The sequence below is a fragment of the Aulonocara stuartgranti genome (assembly GCF_965226115.1).
Source record: "Aulonocara stuartgranti genome assembly, chromosome: 9".
In the NCBI taxonomy this organism is placed as follows: domain Eukaryota; kingdom Metazoa; phylum Chordata; class Actinopteri; order Cichliformes; family Cichlidae; genus Aulonocara; species Aulonocara stuartgranti.
The window spans coordinates 29086163-29106891 of NC_138960.1; the positions used below are offsets into that span (position 1 = coordinate 29086163).

Below are 20729 nucleotides of genomic sequence, written 5' to 3' on the forward strand. Positions count from 1 at the left end.
ACACCATGTACATGATGCTCTGTTTGCTTGCGCGTGTGAGAAGGACACCAACTCAGTGATCTGTTTATTAGATGTGACTAATGAGTAATTTGCATCCAATCTGTTGTTGATGCGTTTGCATTTATGCACCTAACTATCACAGTATCAACATGAACTTTTGCTTCTGTATTCTGCCACGTTTGTTTGGGTGTACTTTCCCATCAATCTATGTATATCTTCTGTCAGCCGTGTGTGTGTGTGACAGGGCCAGGCTCGGTGCCACAGAGATTCACCCTGTCAGTTTCCATGTCTCTTCGTCTGTCCCGGCGGCGTCACTCTTCTCCCTCGCTGCACAGATCAAAGAGCTGACACATGCCCCAGTGTCCTTTCTCTTTTCCATCTCTAACTCTCACTTCTTGGCTCTGTCATTCTTGCAATCTTAACCTGCTGTCTTTTTCACTAACCCCCATCTTTCTGTCCTTATATCCAGCTTTCTCCCCGACTATATCAGTGGGGATTTTGATTCCATTACAGCAGAGGTCAAAGCTTTCTATGCAGACAAGGTAAGTGGAACAAAACTTGCACGCACTCTTATACCTACAGGTGTTCATACAGAAGAAGTAGGATTGTAGGGAGAGTCCATAACACATGTTGTAGCATCTGGATGTACAAAGAAAAAAAGGTAGTTGCTTAGAAATTATAGTGGATTAGTCCAAGAAACAAAGGGTAGCCTAGTTCAACATCTGGAGCAGCTGGTTTGTCTAAAAAGCCTAGTACGGTAATTTGTATATGGTAAATGTTAAATGCATTTTTCTTCTTACTGACCACTCAAATCACCACACCCAGCCATTAACACACAGGGAGACATTCAGCAGTTTATTCTGTATTTTAAGCATTGTATCTGTCACTTCTGAAAAGAGGCTTGTAGAAGTGAAGATAGAAAGAAATTTATCACTCTGTGAAAAAAACTAATGTTCTTAAGAGTAAGAAAAAGAGAAACAAAATCATTTTTCAAGAGTAATGCAAAATTACATAGGCTGTGAAGATGCTCAGCTTAACTACATGATAGTAATCTATTCAGAGAATCTTGAGATCATGCAGGAGACGAGGTCACTGAATGGCTGCGCTTTTGGGCCTGGCATTAGATGTGACAGACGTGATTCTGTAGTGAAAATATCCGATAGGGTTCAGGAACAGCTTCAAAGCCAATTTTCACTGAACACAGTTCGTGCCTGCATCAGATAAACTGAGGCAAAGTGGAAAACCATCCTGTCACCTGGCAAGTCAAAATTTAGAATTCTGGTTGTGCCCCCTGGGCTAAAGAGAGGATCAACCTCCTGGCTTAGTGCACAGCTGAAAGTCTACTCTCTGTGATGATATAGGTGTGCACGACACAGGTGACCTATATTTGAAGGAAAATGTAATCATTTCTATGAGCACTTGCCTCTTAGCATTTATAAATACAAATTTATCTTTGGGTTGAATCTCACACACTCGCATTTACTAAATATTTTCGGAGTCATACATCACATCCCACACAAATGTTTTCAAAATTAACCAGTAGGTGTTCCACACCTCTTGCCCAGTCTCAGTAGCGATAGTCTCCAGTCCCTTCACGACCCTGAATTTGATAACGTTTGGGTCACACAAGCTTGGAGAATGATTTCAGCAATGTCCTGTCTCATGGGAAAAATGTGTATTCCCTGAATGCTTGGAAAGTGACTCTTGGAGATTGTCGACTGTTGCTAGTTGAAATCAGTTGCAAATAGGGTGCTTGTATTTGTTTGGGTCGCTAGCACAATGCCACGGTTAGCCGTAGTCTGCATGGAAAATGCCAACTTGTCTGCAAATACTTAAAAACTTAGCACTGAGCAACAGTGAAACTCGAAGAAATGCAACACAAACGTGAAATAGAGCCCGTTTGCCTTCAGAGTAAATATTAGATCTTTTGAAACATGTTGGTTTCAGCAGTAAGAAAAACAATCTAAACTACCAGTTTTCAGTCTTCACTGTTTCACAACCACCTAGCAAATAGTTGCCAAATGTTTGCAGACACATTGGCATCTTTCCAACAGGCTACAGCTGTGCAGGTTTTTAGTGCAGCACCGTACACCTCTTTGTTATTAATTCCACGTAGTGACAGCAAACAACTTACTCACCATCCAGTCAGGTAATATACATTTTTCCCTAGCAACCGGTGGTTACCAGGGTCACTGACTGGCCTTTGAGCCTGGATGTGTGGGGCTTATCAAGTGATTTCACTGCAACTACCAGCAACCACTCACAACCATTCAGGGGAACACTCAAGTAACCGGTGATTGCAAGGCAGCCAATCAGTCCTAACTGAGGCCTTAACAGTTAAGAGGATGGATTCTTAGATGGAGGAGCATCTTCTTCACTTTTTCAAATTAATCATTGCTAAAAATCAACACTATATTTTAAAAAGTCTTCATTAATCAGTGATCATGAAATATTATAATACTAATGATAAAAAAATCCATACAAAACTACTAGAAACGGGATAAATGCACAAAAATAACATTTGAAAAGGGTTAGCTACACATAAAGATTAAACTTTGGATGAGGATATTGGAAATGGACAAAGCAATCTGCATTTTTTGTAGGTGACTAGGTTTGCAGATTTAACATAACACGGTCCAGGTACAAGAAAGTGCTTCTCCAGAGTCCCCCTTTGACATTCTTCGTTGTAGCCTTTACTCCCTGTGTACCTCACTGTGCAAGAAATTTGTATATGTAGATTCAACTATTCAAGGTCATAAAAATAAAATGCAAATGATTTCATGAAGGGGACTTTCCATTGTTTATAGCAAGCAAAATGTCAACCCACAAGCGCTGTTCAATAAATAATTAATACAGGGCAAGTCAGACATGCATACACACACCCACACCTTAGAGAAAACAAAATACAGTGCCTGTGCGATCTTTGTGCTGTGTCACTTTGATCAGATGCTACTGATGCACACTGTTTACAGTTTGAAATGCAGATTCGGTATCATCACACGTACACACATGATTAGGCACCCATCACAGATTATTTGATGTCTTCAGCTGTTTCTCTCTCCTTTTTTCTCTTCTCACGATTCCCCCGGCTCTCTCTGTAGCTATCTGTAATATTAGACCCTTTTCACAAAAATCACACAGGTTGTCTGGAAAAAAAAGAGAGAAATGCCTTTTTTTGAGGGGGGTGAGAGAAAAACAGTCTGTTATGGTAATGCCTTTGAAGCAGAAATATGGGAAAATGTGAGCTGTTCCTTCAGAGATTTCTGGCAAACGGTGAATAATTCTGCATAAATGGGAGGGAGAAAACAGAAAAGCATCAGCAAGGGAGGGAGGGAGAGATGGGGGGTGGAGGGTTGGTGGAAGAGGAGGGGAGGAGAGGGAGGATGGATGGGATCAAACAGAGCACAGCGAACAAGTTTGATATGACTGCGTGTGTGTGTGTGTGTGTGTGTGTGTGTGTGTGTCAGTGAAGTAGCAAAGTCGCTGTGTTTTGGAGGAAAGTGACACTGTGGAGAGAGAGAAAGAGACAGAAGGAAAGTAAGCCGGAGCATGGTTGTTGTAGTTTAGGGCCACTGACTGGAACCTCTACATTATTCAGCAACACAAGCCAAAGACAGCCAGACAACAGTAAAACACTGATTTATACCTCTCTCCATCTCCCTATCGCTTTCAGTTTTTCTGTTATCCCCCTATCCCTTATCTTAGGTATTTGTTACACTATCTATGTTTATGTACATCTGTTGGATTGTGTTTTGTTGCCTGCTTGTTTTTTTGTGATTTGTTTTTAATATATTGATATTTGTGCGTGTGTAGGGGTGCAAGCTGATAGAAACAGCTGACCAGGATCTTACGGACTACACCAAATGTCTTGCAATCATGGTGGAGGAGATTCAGAAGCGACAGCTACAGGTAAATGCCACATAGCTCATATATGGTTCTGACTTACTTCTGATATTTATGGTTTATATTTTAAAGGAATTCTTTGACATTTTGGAAAACACTTTCTTCTGAATTTATCAAAATGACTGTTAAACTCCAGTCCTATAAGACAGCATAAAGTCCTGGATGCAGGTGGCAAAAGCTTATCCAAATATCCCTAATGCCAAGGTCAAAGTCCATGTTGGGCAGATGTATTGGGCAGTATTACGGACATAAAATCCTAATCTGTTGTTTGCACTGATCAGATTAGCAAACTATAGTATTATTTGGTGATTATTTGGCGATAATTGGGCTTGATAGGTACCCCTGTGCTAAAAATGTTCATATGAGCATAATGCATATGCTTTAGTCCATATTGCTTTATTAAAGTCACATTTCATCTACATATCACTTTCAGAAACAATTGTTTTTTTTATTTCATTTCACTAACAGTTTTTATGACATTAACTGGCTGCAGATGTAGCACCGGGTAAAAGAAATAAGCAAGGCTCACGTCTCCCTCAGTTTTGTGCCCTTAAGTAAGACATTCAGTCTTCAGGTACTTAAGATCAGGTGCTCAGAGGTCAGTAGTGTTTTACTGTCGGTTTTCTTGTGGCAAATCCCTGTAGTGAATGCGTGTGGGTGTATGGATATGAAACAATCTCTTTGCCTGAAAAGACCATCCATGCTCACTCAACGTCCCCCGAAGAAATAGCTGCTGAAAAATATCATTGGAATAGCATTACACCTACACAGAAAATGCAAAGTGAGATTTGGCTGTCTTAAAATATGAAATACTTCACTTTTGTTGTGATCTTTTTCAAAGTGTAAAAACATTTCCCAACAAGCTGATATGCACTACTCTGAAATGAGCTAAACAGGCTGCTCAGCGCCTCATGCCCAGTTTGCTGCTGCAGAGCCAGACACGCAGACAATAACACGATCCAGAGATTCATTCAGTTTCCAGCCTGACTCCCAAAATGCCAACAGAATGTCCATAATGTTAGTAATTTAGTAAACAGCACAGTTTTTAATTTAAAAATGCTAATAGTGATGATTGTTAAGACGAGCACTGTCCTAGAACATTATCTTTTGACGCTGCCTTCCTCTTGACCTTTCTCTGTTTCTTTTTGTCCTTTTAGTAGAATTTTTAACAGCATAATAAGTGTTGCTCCAATCACACACTAGCGCCCCAATCACTTCACATTGCTAAGCTACAGAAACCCATTCATCTCATATTCACATGTTGCCACATTTTTACTCTGTTGCTCACTGCCAGGCTTTAAGAGGAGCTATACTTTTGTCCTTCCTTTCCGTGGGCTCTTTTTTTTCTCCCCCAGCTAATATGTAATCTGCCTTTGAACCGGCACACACTGTTTGTCCGTCTGTTTGCCTGCAAGAGATAGGAGCCTGGCAATCAGTTTTTGGCTCTCTGTAAGAGTTGCTGGTGATGACTTTTTCTGTTTGTTTCCCAAGGCTTTTCCATCTTTCTTTACCCACTATAACTCTTACTTGACCTTTTGTTCTTTTCAGCACTTAGAATAGGCATGGGTTATATAAAATACTTTTTTATGATAGTTTTACACGTATTCTTTTGTTTTCAGATTCACTGATTTTCATTTAATGAATTATAAATGTAGATGAAGTAATAACATATGCAGATTACTGGGCATTGTGATCTTTGGGCTTTGAAGAGTCGCCCTATCAGCCCCCGTATGTTTTTCCTCCATACAGCTTAGCACTCAATTGATCTCATATTGTGTTGGTTGAAATCCTCCCTAAAAAAATGTTACCATGGGATTATGCTGGGTAGATTAGTGTTTGTTTACATACATATATATATATTTATATATGTGTAGTTATGTTTGTGTGTTAGTGCTTTGAAAAGTGTGTATCTCTGTGAATGTGTTTGTGGGCAGCTAGTTCTTCTGTGTGTGAATTCAATTGCTGTTTACATGTGTTTTCCTCTCTAAGAAGCGCACATGTGTATGTGTGTCCCCAAGTCTGATAGGTCTGCTGGTCTGTTTATCCTCTCACAGCTCTGTTTAGTTAGCTCATTTCTTCTCAATCCCCTATTTCTACTTTCTTTAGTCTTTCTTTGGTTGTTATCCTTAATAAATGGAAGTGGGGTTTTTTTTGTGTTTGTTTCTTTTTTTGCTTACTCCTCGTCTCCTAGCCAACCAGTAAAGAGAAGTGACCAAATGTATAAAATCAGCTTGTGAAGTTTTCTTCATTGAGCCATGAGAGTTTCCTTGCTCCGCTTACTGGTTTGTTTTTAGTAAACAAACATGAAATATGAACAAATAAAAATTCATACAGTTGTGTAGTCTTTGATATGCGTAGCTGCCACAACAGAAGTGATGATGGAAAGCGAAGATTGAGCAAGCCAGTGTGTCATTGGACGTTGAAACACAATACAGTGTTTTGTTTTGTTTCTTTCATCCTCTTCTCATTGTTCTGCATTCTTTTTTCAGTATTTGTTATTTTTTTAAGATTCCGTGTCCTGTATTTTTGTCACAGTGTCAAGAATTTAGAACTAAGCTATAATACGGGTATGGAGGACATCACAGATGAATTTGGGGCTTTACTGTTGCAGGTAAGAGGTCACACTTAAATAAGAAAATACATAAGTGTTCTGTGGATTTATTATTGAATAATAATTTGCACTAAAAGTGACAGGTGGTAATGACAGATTGTCTCACATCTCCAAATCCCCTTACTTTGTCCTGAAGACCTCCACTGTTGTTCAAAAACACACGTGCTCTTTGGCCACCTTGTCAGATACACCTAATTACACATTGCAGAAACTCTATGCATTTAGGTAAAGACTGAAGTTGCTGAAGTTGAAACCGAGCATCAGAATGGGGAGGAAACAGGCTGGTCTGCGTATTTCATAGAAACTGCTGATCTACTGGGATTTTGCAGAGAATAGGGTGAAAGAGAGAAAATATCCAGTGAGCAGCAGTTCTCTGAGTGAAAATGCCTTATTGATGCCAGAGGTCAGAGGAGAATATCCAGACTGCTAGAAGTTGATATTAAGGCAACAGTAACTCAAATAACCACTTTCTAAAAGATATGCAGAAGCACATCTACGAATGCAAAACACATCTAACTTTGAAGGAAATCAGCTACAACAGCAGGTACCATTCTAAAACCCTGAATTAAGGCAGTTCTACAGGCAAAAGCGGGCCTAACCCGGTACTACCATGGTATACCTTGGTCATTGAGTGTAGATGATCCACTCTGACACACAGGTTGACACGGGCATAGTGCTATAAAACATTAAATGTGTAGGCTATTGGTATGTAGATAAAAACAGCCCTTTTTTGACTCTGGTTTGAGTAACGGTTGCTAAAAGCTAACTTGCTCAGCAGTTTCATTCTTGCGATATGTTAACACAAAGAAAAATCGCAGAGTAACAATATCTGTATCATGTTAAGAGTGGAGTTTGTTTACCAAGTGTTGTTAACAGTTAGGTGATGTCTCTGCATGTGGGGGCGTCTGCCAGATGTTGAAATAACCTCAATCTCAGCACTTTGTTTTGTTTTAACTGCAACTCCTGAGGGAGAAAGTCAGTTATGACATATTTGGTTTGGCAATTTGTGCTCCTGTTATGAACTAAAGCACAAGTTATGGCTTAGTTCCTTTAAGTGATGAAGAACATTGAATACACTGAAGTAATAGTGCACTGTTGTCAAGTAAACAAGGTAATAAAAAAGGCCTTTTTGGCTGACAAAGGCACACTGCAGTAGTTTTCTGCAGTGTAATTACAAATGGGCAAAGCATGCACGCACATAGGGCTGTGCGATATGACCAAAATCTCATATCCCGATATAAAACATCTATCGTCCCAATAACGATATAAATCACAAAAATGTAACATTTTCTGTAAATTCTGTGAATCTCGGGCAGTTCGACTTGCGTGAAGTTTTTCCAGCTGCGCGTCATGTAGCTGGAGTCGAGTGTTTTAACCGATGCATGAAACGATACATTTTTAGACATAAGTTGTAACGGCCGCCGTTTTCTTTGTGAGTATTTATTACACGGCGTGCTGCGGGGAAAAGCCTGTTCTAACGTTTGAGTCTAAGGTTTATTTTTTAGCACCTGGCGGCTCTTTTTTGCTTCTCATCCGTAAACACTCTGCATACTCTTTCACGTGATTCAGTTTATTTTGAAAAGTCTCAACAGGATCTTGATTAATTGATCATACTTTATTCATCCCAAGGGAAATTGGGTTAAGGCTGCCAGCCGTGCCAGCGCCATCTTACCCTTCCGACCATACATACATTACACAAACATCACACGGGGAAGACAGGTCAGAGGGGTATAACATGGAAAATGCACAACATGAGGAAAGATAAGGAGAAAAAAATAACTCCCCCCAGACTGAGCTCCAACAGGGAGATCAAAAAAACAGTTTGAGAAAAAACACCTCTGCACATAGCACATGAAAAAACTCTTAATGCACCAAAGAAACACATGACAAGCAACAGGGATGGGTAAAGGGTGAGAGACAGCCAGTGTAGACAGTGCATCCACCCCTGCAGCATAAGCGCTGGTCTCCTTGATCTATCGGAGGGGAATAAGCGTAGAAGGCGTTTGGAGGGGGAGGGGGGATGAGTGTATATATGTTTGTGTGTGTGTGTGTGTGTGTGTGTGTGTGTGTGTGTGTGTATGTATGTATCCATCTTGAGCTTTATTGTGAAAGGTTTATGTGGAAAATAAACAAGCGGACAAGCGATGGTTTTACCATCATTGTTGCTAACGACAAGGCATAAAAACAGGCGCTTTTCCATCCGTAGTGTGGTTATATTAAATATAAGAGAAAGAGTGAACTTCAAGAAATTAATATAGCCACTACAGTGACCATCAAAACAATGAAAAAATATTGCCGTAAACAGTTTATTTTGCGACACCACAAAACAAACGATAGCGTAAAATGAAACGATAGACGTTTTTATATCGTCATCCGATATGTCGTTATATCGAACAGCCCTACACGCACATATAAAAAATAAGCCTATAATCGTATCTACAGTATTTACACAAATGCACATTTTTAGTAGCTGTGCTTCTGTACGCTACCACAGTGGATTTGACAAAAAAAAAACCCCCCAAAGATGTCATTGAAGTTATGACTCTCGGCTTTAATTTTATACATACTACCCCAATTTTAAAGACGTATGTTCTGCTTGGCCTTTACTGCAGCTACCTTCATTTGTTACTTGTTTGTGTGTCTTTGTTGCATTCAGTTGTGTATTTTATAATTGAAAAGCATGCTGCATTGGGTGGAACATTTATCAGATCTTCAATGGCCAAGTCAGTCAATTTAGTTTCTTTTCTTTGAGCAACTCTTGGGTTGCTTTTGCAGTATGCTTTGGGTCATTATCCATCTGATCAGAGATTTCTATCAAAAGTCTGCTAGTTCTATCAATAGTTGTGTCATCAGGAAAAATAAGTGACCTGGTTTAATTGTTCTCATTTGCTTTAGTTGTCTCCCTTGGTCTTTCAAACCTCTTGGTGCTGCTGAGATGACCATTGCATTTCTTTTTTCCTAAGAATGTAACAGATTGTTGATTTGGCCATTGTTGTGGCCACATCATGTGTTTGCAATATCTCTGATGGGTTTATTTAGGTTTTTCAAGCTAATGATGACCTTTAATTACATCAATTGGACTTCATATTGAAAGTTCCAGCAAACTGCTACCATATGAAAATTCAACACTTAGAATCAGCTCCAGATCTTTTATCTGCTTAATTTCTTTTTAAGGGAACAGACCTCACGTGTATATGAAACTGTTTGCCAGTCAGTTGTCCGATTACTTTTGAGCTTCTGAAAATGAGTGATTATGCCTGGTTGTGATTCTTAAACAGTTAATGTTATACTTTTGTAAACACTTTAGGCTAAAGCTGAAAGTGTGCATGTTGGCCTGTTATGATGTTTAATTTAAAATCCATTTTGGTGGTGTACAAAAATATATAAGAATATATACAAAATTGTTTCAAGTTGTTCTCAACTTAAGTAACCACTTCACTCTCTCAGCTCTCCTGCACTCCCTGCCCAGCTTTACTGCTTGACACATATGCACACTTATACAAGGCCTTCAGAAAAAATGGTTATGTATGTATGGAGCCGGAGAAATTAAGCATTCCACTTTGAGGAATATCATCTAAAAGTAGCATAGATTTCAAATGTCCCAATTTGTGCAGCATTAGTTGCTTTAGCAACTTCAGCCCAGGAGCAAACTTTCTGATGCAAGGAGGAGTCTCCAAGAACATGAAAAATGTATCACAGGATCTGCAGGTACATTAATTCCTGCAAAGTTGGTCTCAAATGTGCGTGTTTCTGCAACTGGGAAAAGACTATAAAAAAAATTAACCTGCATTTATAAAAATTATATTAGAAAAAATAAAATGGTTAGGAAATTAAAACAAAGCCAAAGAGCTTTGAAATAATAACCTGTGGATAGATCAATCCAAGCTATAATGGCAGTTGATACTTGGGCACAAACCAAAGGCAGCCTTTTAGGATAATTTCATGGCAGTTGGGACACATGGTGGTGGAAATGCTGTAGTTTGGGCTTGTTTCACCGCCTCAGGGACTGGTCTTTGATCATCTATGAATTCTGCTTCATATCCAAAACTACTTGAAGATAATAGGCCATCTGTCTCCATGCTGAAGTTGAACAAGAAGTGGATAGGATAATGATTCTAAGCACACTTTCATATCCGCTAAGGAATAGTTTGAAAAGAAAAAAAGAAAGAAGGGTTATGGAACAGCCTAGTTAAAGCCCGAATTTGAATTTAAAATAAATATTGCAGGGAATATAAGGGACAGCTGAAGCTGAAAGCCGACAGCTCGCTGATTCTAATGTTTCAGCAGGTCAGCGCTTCGTGTTTATGCCCTTTTTGTGCTTATGCTGAAGCTGCAGGTTTTATCTCTCTCCAAACAATATTGAATGAACCAGCAGCAAAAGAAGATCCAAAATTCGCTTCACATAAACATCGTCATGAATTCCCTCTTACTTTTGCTGTTTTGCTTCCACCACAATAAAATCACATTTCATGCAGAGGTAGCTGTCTCTCTCTCTGTACTTCAAGAACAGTTTCCCGTCTAAAAATCTGTTTTCTGCATTATTCGCTTGCTTATTACACACAAGTTGTTTACAGCGCTGTCGACCGCTGTGTTTTTTCCTTTTACTTGCTTCCGAAAAGAAAGCCTCATTCCTGCTGTTCAATAGGCTACTGAACAAATTTTAACTTTTTAAAATTATGCAAACTTGCAAAACGCTTAGCTGTGTCTCTAATAAAACCGCTGTAACTTTGCTCTGCTTCACTTCAGCAGCATAATGTTCATATGTTGATTAATGGTTTTCTTTCGTTTTTGATCTACTGCAGAATATTTTTTATAAAATCCCAGGCCAAGAAAGTCGCCTTCATGTTTTTCTGTGTTTTATCCTCAGTTACTTTGACACAAAGGCATCTGCTGTGATGCTTACACCTTTGATAAAGTCTCGAAAGTCTCAGCTTTCTTTTTATAGAAATAAAAATATGGAAATGCACTGATACGTGATCAGAATTATAATATTTCTGACTGTCTGAGGCTAAATTTACCAGATTCAAATCGAATAGAATCGGATTGAATCAAATCGTGGATCAAATCGATTCTAGAAATCAGTGACGATACCCAGCCCTACATTTAAGGCGACCATTAATCATCTTGAAGCTGAACATAAAAGTGGCCAAATATTTCAACATGACTTTGCCTGACACTGGTGGACAGTTATGCAACTGTGTATATATATATATATATATATATATATATATATATATATATATATATATATATATATATATATAGTTTTCTCTTGTTAAACAAATGTGCTTAATGTACCTTGTTAAGGCTAAAGGTGCGAAGTGTTTGCTTGTTCGAAGGTGTTGAAAAGTTTTCTTTTCACTTCACTGTAAATTCTTAAAGTCAGAAATTGTTAAACAGAGAAATAACCTTTACATTATTCGGTTTTGGATGTCACAACTGTTCTGCAGCCCAAGCTATCCACTGGTGGTGAAAAATGAAAATAGTAATAGCTCGTATTACCTAGTATTTCTATGCTGTATGTGGCTGAAGTGCAAACATCAAAGAGTGTATGATTGATGGTTCATTGGAACATTTTTCATGTTGGTGTGACGGTCAGTCAGGATGTGACAGCGCCTTTGCCCCTTAGACTGTCTGATGTTAAGGCTGGCAGCACTGGTGCTTGACTGCTTGGAGACTTTGTATGAGGATATAGCTGCTCAGAGCCGTATAGGTTGTTCTATAGCAAAGTCCTGCCCCAAAGTTAAGAAAAGCCTTTTTTGAAGTTACTTTGAAATTCCAGGAAATAGCAATTTATTTGCTTTTAACAAGTTCCTGATAATAATTTTGTCCACCTTTGGTTTAATTCTTCACATTTCTGCACAGATAGTGCAGCTCAGTTGTTTTTTTCAATCTGTTCTCCATCTTATTTCTTTTTCTGAGTTCCCTGGTGTTTGTTTCTCTGCCAAAATGAAAGCCTTGTTGTTCTCTTTATTGTTTGTGTGTCTGTCTATCAGTAGAATTATATAAAGCCAAGATAGGGCACTGGCCTTGTTAAAGTGTTTTGCTCTCCAAATGCCCTTCTTTTGTTTCTTTGACTTAGCGTATACTGCTAGAAAAATTGAATGGCATTTGTTGGGAAAGTAGAATGTGTGTAGAACCAGAGGGAAGACGAGTCCTTCCAGTTTTCTTTCTTGTTCCCATAGTTCATTCTTGAAAATAGCTGGGTATTACTCATTTTACTAAGAAGTTCTTTGAAATGTGTTGGTTAGCAGACAAATTACAGTCATTCTAACTAACCTGATAATTTGTACAAGTCCTCCATTTACAAACCCCTAAATTTCATAATATTTTCATGATTCATATCTTTTCCCCAAATCACATAGCATCAGTCAGGAAGTGTGATTTATTTTGATCAAAATGCATGCACTGTAGCTGTTTTTAATCATATTTTGTTTTCTACAGCTACATCTGTCGTTTTGCTGATGGCATGTTAATTGAAGCAAAGAAAACACTAACATAATGCCACAGACTGCTTTATCAAACACTAACATTTTTCAGTTTTCTTAACCTCTCGTCGCTCTTCCAGGTGGATACAATAGTGACACTGGGTGGTCTGGCGGGCAGATTTGACCAGGCCATGGCATCTGTGGAAACCCTCTACCACGCTCTGTCAATGACACAACTCCCACTGTTGATCATACAGGGAAAAAGCTTGGCATATCTACTCAGACCTGTGAGTATATACAAACCCACAAAACACCCACAATGCGTTTAGGTATTGTAGGTAAATAAAGTTACCGGTCCAGCTACTTGCCCTTAACATCCACATGCTAATGTAAAATTTCCCCTCCACTTTTTCTATTTTTTTTCCTTTCTTTTTTTTTTTGCATTTTTGAGCTACAAAGCACATTTTCCTTTCATTTTTCATAAAGCTGAAGGATGGACTCTAGCTTTTCTTAAGCTGCATTATAAACACTACACACACAAGGAGACCTCTAGTATTTTACCCACACTATGCTAGCAGGGGAGCACAATGTCTCCCAGTTCTTCTAATCACCCCTCGCCCTGCCCTTCATTTTCTGTTCTTTCTCAAAAATGTTCTTTTCCTTGGTCTACTTCCACCTTGATTGGAGTGTTGAACACTTTGTTTCTTTGTTAAGTAATCACTTCAAGAGAACACACACACACACACACACACACTTCTCTGCTCTTATGGTGCCCCAATTTGCTGTTGTGAATGAGAGTGAGCGAATCTCTTTTGATGCTCCTAAATTGTTTTCCCTCAATGCTAACCACTTTCTCACACTCTTCTCACATGATTGAGTTTACAAGTAGGCTGAATGACCGCCATTTGGGACATGTGTTAGCCCCCTCCCCCACTCTCTCCATAGTCCCCAGTGTTGTTTATTTGAGAGGTCCTCGGGACAAACAACTAACAGTCACTCACTTCCTGATGACACCTTGTAACACCTTAAGTAAACCTCTCTCTCATACACACTCTCCCTACTTCTTGTCATTATTCCAAAGGCGTGTTGTCATTTGCTGCTTCATACCTCGACACCTCCAATTAATCTTACTTCAGTGAAGGTAAATTAAGCTCGTTTGTCAACGCAGCTCCAATTCGCCAGCGACTGATGAACGCAGACGCCTGTACATGAAGGTGAACGCAACCTTCGAAAAGCCCAGTGCTATTTGTTCAAGTTACATCTGTAATTGAAGTGTTTACAACTTTTGCCAAATATCCTCACCACACATATTTCGTGCAATCGCAGGTTCGTTAAGTGCTTCGTTTCAGCGTTTGGCACAATCAGCACATACGGAGTTCACGTTTTGTATGCAAGCTACACACCAAAAACAAATGATGACCAGAACTAAATTACATTTTTTTCTGTTTCACAAATTTGGGGATTATGTCACCAGAGCCAGCACATACCATTCAAGCTGCTCATAACTGCAGTATCCCATTAAACGTGCACACTGTATGAAATGTATGAGGCATGCCTCTTCGTCTTGATTAAATCAGTGTATATCTGTGACTCAGGGATGAACTGATTTAATCAGGGTTGTGTCTGTTTGTTTTACTTTTTGTCTCCCAAATGAAGTGTCAAAGTTTTATTATGCTGTCTTTGGGAAATGTGCACAAGTCATGTGGTTTCTATAGCTGGCTCAGGGTGTCGCATAATTATGGTGTCTTTTATTAAGTTATGAATAGGGACACTGTGAGGGCTGCTTACAAGCTTGTGATTCTGTGTCCCTAAACACTAAGAGGATGTTTTAATCAGTCTAGGTCCCAATGTAGAGCTAAATTTACTCAGTTTCCATCTTTAAAAAAAAAAAAAGAGGAAAGTTGCATTGACTGCGTCTGCTTTATTTGTTTTTCTCTTAGTATCTGCTTTATTGAATCTCAGTTGGAGGACCAACCAGAGCCACATTTACTCAAATTAGCATCCCAGCCTATGAAGATGCTTGAGAAATCTGGCTCTCTGTGTTGTGGGACATTCAATGCACAACACTGTGTCAGCCAAATTCATGCTATAAATCATTCTAGCTTCTAGCACACACACTCGAGGTCAGAACTACAGGCCTGTTTACCTGATGCCCTTTCAAGGAGTGAAACTTGTCAGTGCAGTAGCTGATTTAAATGATAAAGTGTGATACCTGAGGTACCTTGTCTACCTTCTGTGCCAGAGCAAGTTCTGTACTGATATTAATAATTTAGTTTAATAAATATGAGACAGAAAATGGCTTCAAATGTTCATTGAAGTAATGCAGGGAGGGTAAGAAAGGTCCTTAAATAAATCTAATAGTATTCTTATTACTAATTTTCCCTCATGAGCATTTTCCTTCTGCTTCAACAGCTTTGTAATTTCCTGACCTTATACATCTGTAGAGTAGCTAACAAGTGGGAGGTGGGAGACTGCAAAGAAAACAGGCATCTAATATCTCTCAATCAGCTGTTAAATCTCAGAGCTAATGTGCAGACACAATTGAGTAATACTTAACCCTTGTGTGGTGTTCGTATTTTTGTTACTCAGCCAGTGTTCATGGGTCTGGTGGACCCGCTAGAGTTTTGTCTTTCCAAATTAACACTATCAAACAATTTTATGTTAAATTACTCAACAGATGTTTACTTCATCCCAATTACAAGCCATATGAACAGCAAACATGTTTAATTTTTTCCCTTTACCTTTGTTAGATCACATTTATGAATCAATGTGCTTCTCGTTTTTTGTTTTTTTTTTTATAAAATGTTATAAAAAAAAATCAGTTATAATCAAGTGGAGTGAGTGGAAATACACAACACATTTACACGTGAAGCAATATGTTTCACAAGTAAATGGGATCAGCTGCTCATCAATGGTGACATTAGGCCCAGGGCTGCAAAACAGGGGGAGGTGGTGCACACACTTATCCCACACTGTCCTAATGGCAGCTAGCTTGTCTCTCTGCCGTCGAGCTGGTCTGTTGTCTCGGTTATCAAAACGGATAATCCTGGAAATTTTGTGGAAGTTTTCCAGAGACACTGATGCACGGAAAGGTTCGTGCCGGTTTCTGCATCCCACAGGGATTCTGTGGATTCCCCTTTGGACCCGAAAACTCCTGCAAGGATAAGAACCCCAAAGTAGGCCTTTGGAGTTCTTAGATGAATTTGGTCTCCTTCCACCTCTCTCCAAAAACACACCTTCCTTCTAGATCTGCAATCCAGAATAATTTTCTGGATGGAATCTGGGATGAAAAGCTCAAATGAAGACTTGATGTCCTGCACATGAGTAACTGTCAGCCGTGTTGGCCCTGGCTTATCACAGTAGCAGCTCTGCAGGGTGGCTCATTTCTTGGGCAAGAAGACCATTCAATTTCACCAGTTATTGACATCCATATTTCTTCACTTGCTGTCTGGTGGGCTTGTTCTGGTCCTGGAGCTGGCTGCAGATGGGGTACCTGTCTTTGTTTTGTTACTAAATGGTGCTCAACCTCATCCTCTTCTTCAAAGTCCCTGTCAGACTCTGAATTTTCAGAAATGTGAAATATTCTGAAACCTCTTTGTCAACATCATCATCCGAAGCCCCTCTCTCTTCCAAAATCAATTGGATGGCCCTCGCAGCAGATAATCGTTTGCCATCTTGATCAGTTGTGATAAGGAACCACACTGGCAAAGTCTTATTTATAGTATTATGCCCCTAATTTGCAGGTGGGACATGGTATGAGAAAATAAAATTTGGATCCCTCAAGAAAGAGGGTAAATTGTGTGGGAATGTAAGAGCAGACGGTGTTGATAGTTGAATTTTCAACAATGTTGCAACTTTGTGCGGGAGCGGAAGAAAACACTATCAGCAGCACCAGAAAGGAGGAAGACAGAGTGTGGGAACACAGGACCTACACTTTCAACACTTTTATTAGGCCTGGGTCCAGTGGACCCGAACACCTTGTATGTAATGTAAATGCGTGGGGGGAGGTACAGTATGAGGTCATTGAAAATTAGTTCGGATTTATGTTCTTCACAGAAAATAAGCCAAAGCCAATGAATTTCAGGTTGAAAAAATAATTAATTGTTTAATTTTTCTTTTGAGAAAAACTGAAAATGGGTCTCACAGACCCGAACACCATACAAGGGTTAAAATAGTAAATTATTTTAATTGATGACTTTACCCAGTCATTAGATGTACTCACCAGCCGCTTTCTTAAGTCTACCTGCTCAACTCCTTGTTTAACGCATATATCTAATTAGCAAATGGCATGGCAGGAACTCCATGCATTTAAGGATGCAGACATGGTCAGGACAACCTGCTGAAATTTAAGCCAAGCATTAGAAACGGAAAGAAAGGTGATTTAAGTATTTCAGAGACTGTTGATCTACTGGGATTTTCCCACACAACCACTACAAAGAACGGTCCAAAAAAAGAGAAGAAAAAAATATCCACTAAGCAGCAGTTCTCTAGATGAATGTCTTGTTGATGCCAGAGGTCAGAGCAGAATGGCCACTTATCATAAATAACCACTTGTTTCAACCAAAGTACTGAATACAGAAGATGATTTCTGAACATGCAGCATGTTGAACATTGAAGCAGATGGTCTACAGCAGCAGAAGAACATACCGGGTGCCACTGCTGTTAGGTAGGAATAGAAAACTGAGGCGTAGACTCACCGAAAGTGAACAATAGATGATGTGAAACACATTGACTACAATGAAGTTTTTTTTTTCTTCTGTGATGTGGCATAAAGAACATGGACGCATGGATCCATCCCACCTTCTACTGAAGGTTTGCACAGATAGCCATGATCTGATGGCTGCTTCCAGCAGGGTACCAGACCACATTGTCAAATCATCTCAAACTGGTTTCTTGAACATGACGATGACACTCAAAAGGCTTCTGCAGTCACTTTTGGATGTGGCGGAATTGCAGATTCATATGGATGTGCAGCTCACAAATTTGCAGCTGCTGTGTGATGCTGTCATGTCAATATAGACCAAAATCTCTGACTAGTGTTTCCAGCATGTTGTTGAATATATTCCTTGAAGAATTAAGGCTGTTCTGAAGGTGTAAGGGGTTCCAACCTGGTACCAGCAAGTAAAGTCTAAAGTAAAAAAAAATAGGCCATGTTGTTATACCAAAAAATAAAAATTATTTTATTTGAAGCAGAGATGTTGGTTGGAATTAGAAAACAAATTAGTAAGTGTTTTGGTCAAAAAATCTATCTTGTAGTTTGTACAGAACGTCACAGTTTCTTTGTACTGCGTGGAAAGCTTCTCTTTCTTTTCATGAAATTCAAGCAGCATCAGAAAATATGCACCATCTGATTTAAAAAAAGCACCATGCAAAATTACAGTACCATTATACACGGCCGACCACTGTGTTTATCTTTATTGAATTATGTGAAAATTACACCAGGCTGCTAAAAAGTAAGCTCAATCAATACCACACAATTCAGCCTGAGTAAACAATACAAGCGTTGTACCTACATGGTTTTTACATGCTTTTGTTGAGTGTTAATTATATATATTTAATACATTGGAATAAGAATGCCCTTACATAGTAGTTAAGTCACAAGTAACTTAACTCTAAAAATTAAGCTTGCCCCCTGACAGAGTTTGACTCCATGTTGTCTGTTTGTATCTTCACAAACAGAAAGGGCTACATTCTTATTCTACGTCAAGCCTCTCTTCTATATGTGTGTGCGTGTTCATGTGCAAGTGCACATGTGTTTGCCTTGCTTTGATTTATTTACTGTGTCACTTTGACACGTTTAAGTATAGAAAACATCCTCGGGGTTGTTTCCTAAACACCAAAAGCTCCAAAGCTCAGAATTTCCGCATCGTTCCTTCCCTCTGGCTCTGCAACTCCAGGAAGCCAAGCAAAGAAAACTTTAAACACGTCAAAAGAAGGATTTCAAACTCTTAATTGAATATCATGCTGTCTTTGCCTGCGTGATACTTCTATCTTTTAGACGACTGGTGCAAGCTGTAGCTGTCAACACTTTTTTTGTTGGCATTAAACATACCAACTCAAGTGTTACGAGTGGATGGTGAATTCAACGTACACGGCAACGGTAGCCCCGAAACGTATCGCGTTGATGGCACGTAATTGCTCACTCTGAGGCTTGTTATACTTTCCTGCAGCCACAGAATTGTTTATCAAATATGTATCCGTGTGCTAGAATGAAACTAGGGTATTTCTTTTTATATTTGGTGTACACCGTGGATGTGAGAAACTTTGTCTTGACCTTTTGTGTCCCAGCACCAGGCTTTAATATAACCAGTGCACTGAGACCAAAGTCATTATTTAGCCTGAAAAGTTGGAAACTAGCTTGCACCTACACTGTGCGACTCCCTTGCTTTTTTTGTCACCCAGCCCGAGTTTTTCAAAGGGATACTGTGACATTTCAGAATTTTGTTTATGTTCGTTGGCTTTGTAAAGCGCTACATGAAATGTCACCGTGGCTCAGAAAAAATTCTTTATCCATCTTTTAGACACAATTGGGAAATAGAAAATTTACATTAGATTCTCTGCTTTCAAAGGCATTAAGACACATTACAGCAGAAAGAACCTTTTTTTCTTGCTTCAAGTGAGGTATCTGTAACTCTGTAATTATTTTTGACTTTAAAGTTGCTTGTGAGTACAGTTATAGGTGTGATTAACAAAAATTCCGTGCCCCCCTGCAATGCAAAGTAAAGAAGATTATAATTCAAAATGGCTAGGTCTCTCTTTTTTTCCCCTCTTCCTCTAGAGTAAGAACCAACAATTGGTTACAGCTTTGACAAGAGCAATAATTTATTTTAATGAGTCTTGGTGAAGAAGTTTCTCTGTTGGGGCTCAAAATCTTTAAGAAGTCTTTCTCCAAATTTAATTTCCGCTTTCATGTTTGTTTGTCTCAGTGATTTTGCACATGCACACACACACACACAGAGTCACATAGACACTAATTCATGTTCACACTAATGCTGTGTGCCATCAGGGCAGCCACAGACTGGAGGTGAATACAGGTCTGGAGGGGGACTGGTGCAGCCTGATTCCAGTAGGTGGACCCTGCCAGACACTCACCACTGGGCTCAAATGGAACCTGAGTGAGTCCCTTGTTGTCTATTTTTTTTTTGTATTATTTTGATGATTATTATTATAATTGCTGGCATTTGAATAGCAATCAGTCTTCCACTTTTATTGCTGCCAAACTTTTAGGGCTCCGTACAATCTACAGTATGTTTGTATAATGTGTTTTATTACTAAATGAGAATACAAACTTAATTTATTTATTGCTTGCAAAGAATTTAAATTTAATTTGAAGTTTGAAATGTTAAGTGCAATTGTGTTTATGTAGAGCCAATTCGCTACAAAACCATCCCCATGACTTCCATATAAGGCACTTGTATTCATACACACTATGAAGTAGGGCTGCTCAATTAATCGAATTTTAATCACGATTACGATCTGGGCTTTCAACGATCATTAAAAATGACTGAGCCAATTATTAGCCCCTCCCTCGTGCTTTACTCTCGCGCTGCTCCGTGTGGCAAATCGAGCGCACCTCTCTGCTTTTCGAACACGCGTCACAACAATTAAGAGGACCCGAGGGAAGCTCGGAAAGCTAAGCAGAAGTTATTTGGAGAGGAGAGTGACTGCTGTTGGTTGAAAAGAGAGGTAAAAAAACTTCAGTGGTGTGGAAACATTATGGGTTCGCGGAGTCAGACGTGGATCAAGTAGACATAGTGTGTAAACTTTGCTACAGTGTCGTAGCTGCA

General features: G+C 39.2%; 1 protein-coding gene across 2 annotated transcripts in view; it reads left to right on the forward strand.

Moving 5' to 3' along the window:
- tpk1 (thiamin pyrophosphokinase 1) overlaps positions 1-20729 on the forward strand; it is a 90385-nt gene that overhangs the window by 38817 nt on the left and 30839 nt on the right. For both annotated transcript variants that reach the window (XM_082545901.1, XM_082545902.1), the window contains exons 5-8: positions 470-542; positions 3814-3909; positions 13083-13229; positions 19949-20057. In XM_082545901.1, coding sequence (XP_082402027.1) covers positions 470-542; positions 3814-3909; positions 13083-13229; positions 19949-20057 — 425 coding nt within the window. The remainder of the gene's footprint in view (positions 1-469; positions 543-3813; positions 3910-13082; positions 13230-19948; positions 20058-20729) is intronic.